This window comes from Microchirus variegatus (assembly GCF_963457635.1).
Source record: "Microchirus variegatus genome assembly, chromosome: 21".
Taxonomy (NCBI): Eukaryota; Metazoa; Chordata; class Actinopteri; order Pleuronectiformes; family Soleidae; genus Microchirus; species Microchirus variegatus.
The window spans coordinates 10,282,562-10,294,621 of NC_139822.1; the positions used below are offsets into that span (position 1 = coordinate 10,282,562).

Here is a 12,060-nt window from a genome sequence, read left to right on the forward strand (position 1 = left end):
AACAAACAGGTAGAAAGTTTAAACCTGCTCCTTTAAAAGGAGCTCTTTACTGACATCAAGTGGCAGCTGGAGGAAACCGACTGTGTCTCTGCTGCCTCGTGTGGTCACTCCGTGTCACTGCAGCCTCAGGTGTCACCGTCAGTGACATGAATATTTAATGTTTACATTTAAACTTGATCTCAGCTGATGTGTGTTTGGAGGTCAGGAGGTCACACACACGCACACACACAGCGCGAACATGAGCTTTTAACTGTAAATGAATTCAGATTAAAATAAAATAAAATACACTTGAATAAAGTCACATATGACAGTATTTAAAGTATTTACAGTACTTACAGTGTGAGCTGCAGTGTCTGCCCTCTGCTGCCCTCTGGTGGCCTCACTATATAACTCTACAAAAACAAAGTTAATATTGTTTATCACTATTATTTAGGTCGTGTTTGTCTTTTTACACACACATATATATTTTTTAATGTATACATGTACTTTGACGGTATATGTTATATATGTACAAAAACACTGTTGCGTGTTTTGTAGTAAATATATATGTATAGAGATATTACATATATACACGTATATATATATATATATACACTGATATACACATGTATTAGTGTAATACACTGTGCAGCCTGTAGATGTCGCCATCTCATTATCATCGCACAGATTATTCAGTGCATTAAATATAGTGTTTCCATTCACGCACACACGCGCACGCACACACACACACACACACACACACACACACACACACACACACACACACACACGGCTGACTGGTTAGTCCAGACCAACTGACACCAAACACTCCTCTGATACCAGATGGTGTGTGTGTGTAAGAAACAACAGCTTCATCATCATCATCATCATCATCATGAAATGGCCGCCAGTGGAACAGGGCTGAGTAGAGGGGAGGACATAAAGCCCGGAGTGGAGCCGCAGCTCTGACTGGATCCGGATCCTGAGCTGTTTCCCCCCCCCCCCACGTCTCCTCGGGGGAAAGTTAAACCTGTACAGGACTAACCTGGGTGATCAGGAGCTGCTGGTCCTCTGCTGCCTCGTGTGGTCACTCTGTGTCACTGAGGTCCATCTGAAGGATTTTAAAGAACACTTTTGAATGTTGTGAGGAATTCTAAAAGTTTCATTTGTGTTCAAAGGAAAAGAAAACTGTTCATGTGTTCATCGTTTTATATGAGATGAAAATGTGACCTTTATATAAAATCACCAAGATAACATGACACCATAACATGACACCATAACGTGACTATGTGTGACGATAACGTAACTATAACATGACACGATAACGTAACTATAACATGACACCATAACGTGACTATAATGTGTGACGATAACGTAACTACAACATGACACTATAACATGTGACTATAACATGTGACTATAATGTGTGACGATAACATGAAACAATAACATGTGACGATAACATGAAAAAATAACATGTGACGATAACATGACACAATAACACGACACTATAACATGTGACCATAACATGACACTATAACATGTGACCATAACATTAAGATTAAGATTAAGAACCCTTTAAGTCCCGCAAGGGGAAATTCAATTCTGCAGTGAGTTAGTGAACACACAGCACACAGTGAGGTGGAGAACATGCTAACCCAGCGCAGTGAGCTGCCATGCAGTGAGGGGTATAGTGCTCAACAGCACTTCAGCTGCGGACTGGTCGGGGATTGAACCGGCTACCTTCCGGACTCCAGCTCAAAGCCCTAACCACTAGGCCACAGCTGCGCCAAATGACACGATAACATGTGACCACCTGACAACATGACATGTGACTATAACATGTGACCATAACATGACACTGTAACATGTTACCGTGACATGTGACTATGACATGACACGATAACATGTGACCATAACATGTTACGATAACATGTGACCATAACATGTCATTTTCAAACAGGGATCTGAGAAAGAGGTCAATGAGTGTCCTGCTTCCTTATACCCTCTGTTTCCTGTCCTTATGCGAAGCTAAGCAAAGCTAAAGTCACCAGATGTTGCCTGCAACCAACTAAACAAACAACCAATTCATCAGTTAACTGACCAACCAACTGACCAGCTAACTAACTAACAAACCATTAACTGAGCAAACAAAGTGAAAAGCAGCCACTGTAGATATGTGCAGATAAACTCATGGAGGTTTTATGAAGTTTCTCCTTGTGTCTCTGCTGGCAGCCATTTTGTTTTCACTGAGAGTGAGTCTGTGGGCCTCAGCAGCAGGGGGCGCTCACAGCACAGACAGCACTGACAGCACTGACAGCACTGACAGCACTGACTCATACAAGAAAACCTCAACTGTGCCTTTAATGTGTGTGTGTGTGGAGAAAAGAACATGAAGAGACATGATGGTGTCACACACACACACACACCCACACACACACGCGCACACACACGCACACACCACACACACACAGTCGTTGCCTGCAGGTTTGAAAAAGTTTCCTCTGTGACCAAATAAGGAGTTTTGACTGAAGGAGGAGGAGGAGGAGGTGATGAAGGCGAGTCCTGAGAAACATGAACTCCTGTTTGACTGATGTTTTCTCACAAACTGAACTAACGACAGGAAACACTGACATCCACACCTGAGATCACATGAAAAATCACCTGAAATCACCTGTTCATCCACACTAAAACACAACCGCAGTTTTCAAAATAAAAGCCACAGTTTCCACTCATCCACACTGAAACACAGGCCCAAAGTTTTCAAAATAAAAGCTTCAGTTTCAGTTCATCCACACTAAAACACAGGCCCACAGTTTAAAAAAAAAAAAAAAAGCTTAAATTTCCCGTTAATCTACACTAAAACGCAACCCCACAGTTTTCAAAATAAAAGCTTGAGTTTCCGTTCAAACACAACCCAACAGTTTTCAAAATAAAAGCTTCAGTTTCCATTCATCCACACTAAAAGCTCAACTGGTTAAGGAGCAGTACTCAGGATCCTGAGGTCATGGGTTCAACCCTTGGGTACTGTGAATATGGGTTTGAATCTTACATGTACTGAATTTTAAATACAATATTCAACCACAAACAGTAAATAGGAGTTCGAAAAGTGAAAGAATGAGTGTGGAGTTAGCTCAACTGGTTAAGGAGTCGTCATCAGGACCTTGAGGTTCTGGGTTCAATTCCCTTATCCTCCAACATTTAAGGTTCCACATCCAAAGTGAACAGTGAAAAGCACCAAGAGCTACCAAATGTCTCAGGGATGTGTGGCGTAGTGGTTGAGTTCACAACTGTAAGGTTGTACCAGTCCGGTGGTGGCTGGTTCGAATCCACCTCGTGGTCCCAAGACATTACTCGGTGGTGCGGAGCGGCAATAAAGTGGTGGAGTGGTGGGACCGGGGGAGGGGCAGGAGCTCCTGCCCCGGCGTTTCCAGAGACTTGAATGGGAAGGGTTATGCTTTTTTATTTCACATATTTTTGAACACCTGATTCCCACAGACAATCAGTGTGGGTGTGTCACACCCCAGCACCGTATACCTGTGTGTGGGTGTGTCACACCCCAGCACCGTATACCTGTGTGTGTGTGTCACACCCGAGCACCGTATACTTGTGTGTGTGTGTGTCACACCCCAGCACCGTATACGTGTGTGTGTGTGTGTCACACCCCAGCACCGTATACTTGTGTGTGTGTGTGTCACACCCCAGCACCGTATACCTGTGTGTGTGTGTTGGTTGGGTGTGTCACACCCCAGCACCGTATACTTGTGTGTGTGTGGGTGTGTCACACCCCAGCACCGTATACCTGTGTGTGTGTGTGGGTGTGTCACACCCCAGCACCGTATACTTGTGTGTGTGTGTGTCACACCCCAGCACCGTATACTTGTGTGTGTGTGTGTGTGTGTCACACCCCAGCACCGTATACCTGTGTGTGTGTGTTGGTTGGGTGTGTCACACCCCAGCACCGTATACCTGTGTGTGTGTGGGTGTGTCACACCCCAGCACCGTATACCTGTGTGTGTGTGTGGGTGTGTCACACCCCAGCACCGTATACTTGTGTGTGTGTGTGTCACACCCCAGCACCGTATACTTGTGTGTGTGTGTGTGTCACACCCCAGCACCGTATACCTGTGTGTGTGTGTTGGTTGGGTGTGTCACACCCCAGCACCGTATACTTGTGTGTGTGTGTTGGTGTGTCACACCCCAGCACCGTATACTTGTGTGTGTGTGTGTGTGGGTGTGTCACACCCCAGCACCGTATACCTGTGTGTGTGTGGGTGTGTCACACCCCAGCACCGTATACTTGTGTGTGTGTGTGGGTGGGTGTGTCACACCCCAGCACCGTATACACACAGGTATATACGGTGCTGGGGTGTGGGAGTCAGGTGGTCAAAAATATGTGAAATAAAAAAGCATAACCCCTCCCATTCAAGTCAAGTCAAGTCTCTGGAAACGCCGGGGCAGGAGCTCCTGCCCCTCCCCCGGTCCCACCACGCCACCACTTTATTGCCGCTCCGCACCACCGAGTAATGTCTTGGGACCACGAGGTGGATTCGAACCAGCCACCACCGGACTGGTACAACCTTACTGTTGTGAACGAAACCACTACGCCACACATCCCTGAGACATTTGGTAGCTCTTGGTGCTTTTCAGTGTTCACTTTGGATGTGGAACCTTAAATGTTGGAGGATAAGGGAATTGAACCCAGAACCTCAAGGTCCTGATGACTACTCCTTAACCAGTTGAGCTCTAACACTGTCCACTCTGGACATGACCGAAAAAACATGGAAGCCTGGGGCTTTTACTTTGAAAACTGTGGCCCTGAGTTTTAGTCTGAACAGAAACCGAAGCTTTTATTTTGAAAACTTTCAGGGTTGTGTTTTAGTGTGGATGAACAGAAACCTAGGCTTTTATTTTCAAAATAAAAGCCTAGGTTTCTGTTCAGACTAAAACTCAGGGCCACAGTTTTCAAAGTAAAAGCCCCAGGCTTCCATGTTTTTTCGGTCATGTCCAGAGTTGACAGTGTTAGAGTGAGGACAGTGAGGAATGTGTCCCACTCTGAGGACGTGTCTCTGACTCAGTGTCCACCGTCTTCCTGCTCTGCACCAAAAACAAATATTTGCCGTTGGCCGAGTTCAGAGCGGAAATGTGAAGAATGAGGAAGTGCTGGTGCGGAGCAAAGGGGGCGGGGCCACGGCTCTGCACCACTTCCTGTTTTCCTCCTGCGGCTTCACAGTGAATCTGAATCCGATTTGTTAGAAATAGCTAAAACAGTGCGTTTCTGTGTCTCAGGCTGACGTCCACGTCCTCTCAGAGGCTTCGAAGACACATGACCTTCAAAGGTCAGAGGTCAGAGGTCGAGAAACATCAAACCGTGTCAGTCCATCGTACAGAGACGCTCAGATCATTCATAATGTGCCAAATATGATCATTAATGATGTCACAGGTTTATTTTGGTCTGTTGTGATCAATCATGTCGATCAGGGACAAATCATCACAGTGAGCGCCCTCTGCTGGACACTTTCCACACTGCAGGGCCGCTCAGTCACCAGCCCCCCCCCCAGCAGATCGTCATGGCGACAGTCCCCACAGAGTGAGGTCAGTGTTTCCATGGCGACGGAGCAGACGGAGCGTTAAGCCGTCCTTGTTTTTGAGCCGTGGAAACAGGACGAGTGGGCGGGGGCGGGGACAGGGAGAGAGGCGGGGCGGGAGGGGGCGGAGTTATGGGCATGTGTTCCACACACACACACACACACAGAGCAGCAGACGAAACACTGTTGCAAAATCAGCTGGTGAAGGACGCAGCACGTCGGCAGCTGCACTTCCTCTCCTCAGCCACTAGGTGTCACACAGAGTCTTCTTTATTTTGGGGTTTATGTTGTTTCTGCAGCTGCTGCACATTCATCATCATCATCATCATCATCATCATCACTGACTCCACCCCCTCCTGGCATCTTTCAAACACAGCAGCAGCTCCTGACTGGCTGGTGGACAGGCTTAGTGTCAGGCCGGCCCCCTCCTCACCCCTCCCCCCTCTCCTCTCTCCTCCTCCCCCTCAATCTGAAAAAAGAAGAAAAATCCCCTCTAATAGTTAAATAAGGTCCTCCTCCTCTTTCTTATGCAGAAGAACAGCAGCCTCTCACAACATGGAGGCTCGGCTCACACAATGGACTCCTCCTCCTCCTCCTCCTCCTCCTCCTCCTCCTCCTCCTCCTCCTCCTCCTCCCTCCGCAGGTCTGAGGTTGCAGCAGCAGCTAAAGTTATAAATAACCCGGCAGCCATCTTATCCTCTCCTTCCTGTTTTTTTTTGGTTGTGTGTGTGTGTGTGTGAGACGCTGCTGCTGCATTGTGGGTAATGTAGGCATTTAGGGGGTTCAACAACAGTGAAGGCTGGTAAAAAAAAAAGAAGAGCTGTGTGTGGTTTTATGAGGCAGTGACTGTGCTGTGAGCGCCCCCTGCTGCTGAGAAGGGGCCGAGTCTGCGTCACATGATCACGTCTTTATCTTTAACTGTAAGAGGAAACTGATGTTAGTAAACTCACTCATACTCTCTCACACCAAAGTCACTCACTCATACTCACACACCAAAGTCACTCACTCATACTCACACACCAAATTCACTCACTCTCCCACACCAAAGTCACTCACTCTCCCGCACCAAAGTCACTCACTCTCACACCAATGTCCCTCACTCTCCCACATTAAAGTCACTCACTCTCCCGCACCAAAGTCACTCACTCTCCTGCACCAAAGTCACTCACTCTCCCACACCAAAGTCACTCACTCTCCCACACAGTTACAATGACTGATTTTATTGAGTTACAATGTCAGCTTTTAAAATATTTAATTTAGACTTAACTCAGTGACACAAAGTGACCACACGAGGCAGCAGAGGACCAGCAGCTCCTGTGTCCCTGTGAGCTAAAATCACTGGTTTTCTCTATGGACTTTAGTGTGGGAGAGTGAGTGGTTTACAAACTGCAGCTTAACAGCGTGTGTGTGTGTGTGTGCGTGTACTCACAGGTTCTCTCCATCGTTAAAACCTCACAAGTCTCAGGAGACACCAGGGGGCGCTGGTGTGTGTGAATTTCAATAAATCTCAATCATTCAGAAGTCAGTGAAACTTCTTCAAATGCGACGAAAATGCGACTTTTAACTCTTTGGGAAAATCAGTGAAGTTGCCCCCTGGTGGCTGAATTTCCGTAAACATCTCAGCGCCTCTTCTTGCGATGACGGACGTAAAAATGAACGTCGACGTTGAGACAAAAACACGTTACAGATGAGTCGAGTTTTAACGCCGTGTTTTTAATAACAGTAGAAATAGACGGTTAATAATAAAGAAGAAGAAAATACTTCAGATTCTTCACTGTAAACAAAACAAAACAAAAAATGTAGTGATCCTCCACAGGAGGGAGCCTTTCAAAATAAAAGCCCCCAGACCGAGAACCTCATAGAAGTGAAGAAGAACCCGGGCATTCTCACGCAGGAATGATGATGTCACACTGAGGAGGGGGTGTGGCCTTTACTTCGCCAGCGACAAACTACAAAGGAAGTAAAAAAAAAAGAGTCAAAGTCGAGGTTAAAACTCTTTAAGGCTTTTATTTTGAAAAATGAAGAAGACTCACTTGTACTTGTGGGTGTCCTGCACGTTAAGAACCAGACTGTCAGCATTTAGGTACACTTTGTTCTGAGATTGCGCCACCTGCAGGTCAAACGCACACATTATCTCTAACCCTTAAAATGTCTTATTTAGTAAAATTTGGCTTTGAAAATATTGAATTTAAACTTATTTCAGTGACACAACCACACGAGGCAGCAGAGGACCAGCAGCTCCTGTGTCTCTGTGATGTTAAAATCACTGGTTTTCTCTATGGACTTTGGTGTGGGAGAGTGAGTGGTTTACAGACGTTTGACTAACATGAGATAAAGTGTGTGTCTCTGTGTGTTTGTGTCTCCGTGTGTGTGTGTCTCTGTGTGTGTGTCTCAATGTAGAAATCGTGGAAACTTAAACAGATGTAGATTTTAATGATACACATCTTCTGTTGGCTCCTCCCTTTAAAGGGGCGGGGCATGTGTGTGGGAGGGGTCTTTGTTGTGTTTGTAGCTCAACACAAACTAACACAAACATATTGGTGTTGGCTGTTTATTTATTCTTCCTCATTCCTCACCGTCTTGGCGATGGTCTGTGCCGCTCTGATCCTCCTCAGCTTCAGGTAACCAGGGTTCTTCGTCACTGCCTCACCCAGCTGACACACACACACACACACACACACACGCACGCATACACATACGCACACACAGATTAGCGTTAAGCCACAAACTCTGAGACAGGTAATGAGTGAATGAATGAGTGAATGAATGAGTGAATGAGTGAGTGAGTGAATGAGTGAGTGGATGAATGAGTGAATGAATTAGTGAGTGTGAATGAGCGGGTGAACGAGTGAATGAATGAGTTAGTGAGTGAATGAGTTAGTGAATGAATGAATGAGTTAGTGAATGAATGAGTTAGTGAGTGAATGAGTGAGTGAGTGAATGACTGAATGAGTTAGTGAATGGGTGAATGAATGAGAGTGAATGAGCGGGTGAATGAATGAGTGAGTGAGTGAATGAGTGAGTGAATGAGTGAGTGAGTGAATGAGTGAGTGAATCAATGAGTGAATTAGTTAGTGAATGAGTGAGGGACTGAATGAGTGAGTGAATGAGTGAGTGAATGAAAGAATGAATGAATGAGTGAGTGAATGAATGAGTGAGTGAAAGAATGAATGAGTGAATGAATGAGTGAGTGAATGAGTGAATGAATGAGTGAGTGAATGAGTGAGTGAATGAAAGAATAAATGAATGAGTGAATGAGTGAATAGTATAGTCACCATCTTTGCAGCCTGAGCTTCTCCCTCAGCCTGGATGATCTTCTGTCTCTGGTCCTGTTTGGCCTTCTCTACGTAGAACTGAGCTCGCTGCGCCTCCTGCTGGGCTGCAGAGGAAACACACGTGCTCTTTAAACTGTAGAACCAGGGTTAGTTTCTTCATGTTTTTGTCCCCGCCTGGTGCTGTGTGTGGGTGGAGCTTGTGTGTGATGGGCGGGGCTTGTGTGGACAGACATACCGACTTGTTTGGCCTCCACGGCGGCCGTGTACTCTCGACTGAAGCTCAGGTCAGTGATGGCCACGTCGTCCAGGATGATGTTGAAGTCTTTGGCTCGGTCGTACAGCTCTCTGCGAATCAGCAGGGACACCTGCGAGAGGGGGCGGAGCTTACAGCGTTACAGTCTGAACGTCCACACGAGGGGGCTATTCACGCGTCTGAACACCAGGGGACACATTTGACATTTAACTGGTTTAATAAAGAGGACGTGAGTACATGAGTGGACACTAGGACATGAGTGGACACGAGTGGACACGAGTGGACACGAGTGGACACGAGTGGACATGAGTGGAAACTAGGACATGAGTGGACATGAGGACATGAGTGGACACGAGGACATGGACCTGAGCTCTGGGAGTGGATATGAGGACACGAGTGGACATGAGTGGACATGAGGACATGAGGACATGTACCTGAGCTCTCTGCGTGATGAGCTGTGAGGCGTTGAACTTTGCCACCACACTCTTCAGGACCTCGTTGACGATGGACGGGAGGACACGCTCGTCATAGTCCTGTCCCAGATGCTGGTAGAGGAAGGGAAGGTTGGACGCTAGAGGACGAGACAGGACTCTCAACGTCAGGTTCACCATCTGAAGATCTGAGACAGACAGACAGAGTGAGACAGAGAGACAGAGACAGAGTGAGACACAGAGACAGAGTGAGACAGAGAGACAGAGTGAGACAGATACAGAGTGAGACAGAGACAGAGTGAGACAGAGAGACAGAGTGAGACAGAGTGAGACAGAGAGACATCAGGTTCACCATCTGACGATCTGAGACAGAGTGAGACAGAGTGAGACACAGAGACAGAGTGAGACACAGAGACACAGAGTGAGACAGAGTGAGACACCTTTGCTTCCTGTGAGTGAGGAGATCTTTCTGGGTCTGGCTCTGATGTCATAGATGATCGGATACTGGAACCAAGGAATCCTGAAGACAACGACCATCAACCAGTTACACTTAAGAAGTGTGTGTGCGTGTGTGTGCGTCTGTGAGAGAGACAGTGTGTGTGCGTGTGTGTGTCCTGCCTGAAGTGAAGTCCCTCAGCGAGCACCGTGTCCATCTGGATCCCACCAATCCTGTTGAAGATGATCGCCCTCTGACCTCCCTCCACTGCACACACACACACACACACACACACACACACACATTTAAAAACTTATTTAAATAAGTCATAATTTTCTCTAAATATGGTCAAATTCCGCTGTAACACAAATAATTAGACTTAAAATAAACATGACGATGATGAACACAACAGCCTTTAAAGCAGAAGTCTTCACTGATGTTATTATACATTTAACACAGATATAACACTGATATAACACTGATATGATATCTATAATATAGATATAATATAGACATAAGAATGATATAATGCGGACATACTATAGATATAATATAGCTATAATACAGATATAATATAGACATAATAGAGATATAATGCAGATAAAATATAGACATAATAAAGATATAATACAGATATAATATAGCTATAATACAGATATAATGCAGATATTATTATAGATATAATACAGATACAATGCAAATATTATTATAGATATAATACAGATATAATATAGATATAATGCAGATATAATACAGATATAATAAGCATAAGTTGACATATATCAGAGCTCAGTACCTGTGTACGTAGCTTCCCTCACTCCATAAACCAGAGCTCCAGCACCGATCAGCAGTTTGATCCCGATCCCTGTTCCACGAGGTCCAGAGGACATCCTGCCTGCTATCTGTCGCAGCTGCTGCAGGAAACCCTGCAGAGGACATGAGGACACGAGGACATGAGGACACAAGGACGCGAGGACATGAGTACACAAGGACGCGAGGACGCGAGGACATGAGGACACCGGAGCTGCTCTGAGGCATGTGGCCATAAGCCTGAAGCTGTTCCCATGGTGACAGACATTAACAACAACAACAATAACACCCTCATGTTTACAAGGACTCGGTCAAAATAAAAGACCAGTGTGTGGGATCTAGCGACACCAACAGGTCAAAGGTCATACTGCAACAAACTGAATCACAAAAACGATGATTATCGTCTTCATTTGTGTGATCAGCGTTTGTCAAACCTCAAAAACGATGACCAGACTCACTGTAAACTTTAACATGTTTTAACTTTTAACTTAACAAATTCAGATGATAATAAAGTTTTAACACATTCCACAGTCTGTCTGTTGTAGTGTGGACGTCAGTGGTTAATTCGGCTGACATTACCTGTACATAGAAGGATTATTTCGGTCGCTTCACACAGACACATGACGCCTGTGTCTGTGTTGTTTTGGGTTAGCTTGTGTCTGTATTAGCCTGTTAGCACAGTGAACATTGGAACATCTGTTGTGTAGATTCAGGAGCAGTAATCTGACTCACACGTGAGCCGAATTATAGACAAGAGTGTGAAACATGTGAGAAACCTTTAAGTCACACTTTTATCAGACAAACGCGTGCGCTGTCAAGTAGCAAAACATAATAATGAACTGTTTTACAACGAAACCTGGCACCACTGCGTCACAGGCTGAAGGAAACTGCAGTAACACTGTTGGTGAGAAACTACAGGTGGCGCTAATGAGTTCATCAAAGTCAGAGACAGTTTTATTTATGAGCAGCTTTTTAACTTAAGACTGTCGCGAGCTGACATCAGTCTGGCTCACGTGCACTCACACTCCACTTCCTGTATCTTTACACTGCGCAGCAAACGAAGAGCGGGAAAACTGCGAGACGTCACTCACCGGAGATGAGACAGAAAACCACGTTTTTTTTATCTGCGGTTAAAACCGTTTTAAAAACAACCGTAAACGTGAAGAAGCATTGACTTACAGTGGGGTCTTTACTCGCCATGTTCGTCCTCTCTGTCGCTTCAAACACCGGGGGACAAGGTCACCGCTGATGACGCACTTCCTGTTGAGCGCGGGGCGACATGGGAAAT

General features: G+C 45.7%; 1 protein-coding gene across 1 annotated transcript; it reads right to left on the reverse strand.

Annotated features, from left to right (window-relative positions):
- Positions 1-7,259: 7,259 nt before the first annotated feature.
- phb2a (prohibitin 2a) lies at positions 7,260-12,004 on the reverse strand. Its single transcript, XM_083907941.1, has 10 exons — positions 11,952-12,004; positions 10,759-10,888; positions 10,145-10,229; positions 9,967-10,046; positions 9,530-9,714; positions 9,078-9,207; positions 8,843-8,946; positions 8,144-8,221; positions 7,601-7,677; positions 7,260-7,516 (listed from the first exon to the last, which is right to left on the reverse strand). Exons 1-10 carry the CDS (start codon positions 11,970-11,972, stop codon positions 7,498-7,500), a joined length of 909 nt encoding a protein of 302 aa, XP_083764067.1. The 5' UTR covers positions 11,973-12,004; the 3' UTR covers positions 7,260-7,497.
- Between the last annotated feature and the right edge of the window lie 56 nt (positions 12,005-12,060).

Bases quoted from the DNA above. Each gene is read 5' to 3' on its own strand.
- phb2a (XM_083907941.1), bottom strand. From the start codon at position 11,972: ATGGCGAGTAAAGACCCCACT. The intron at 9,715-9,966 runs GTGTCTCACTCT...TGTCTGTCTCAG, and splicing joins CTCACTCACAGGAAGCAAAG to ATCTTCAGATGGTGAACCTG. The intron at 9,208-9,529 runs GTACATGTCCTC...CCCCTCTCGCAG, and splicing joins TCATCACGCAGAGAGCTCAG to GTGTCCCTGCTGATTCGCAG.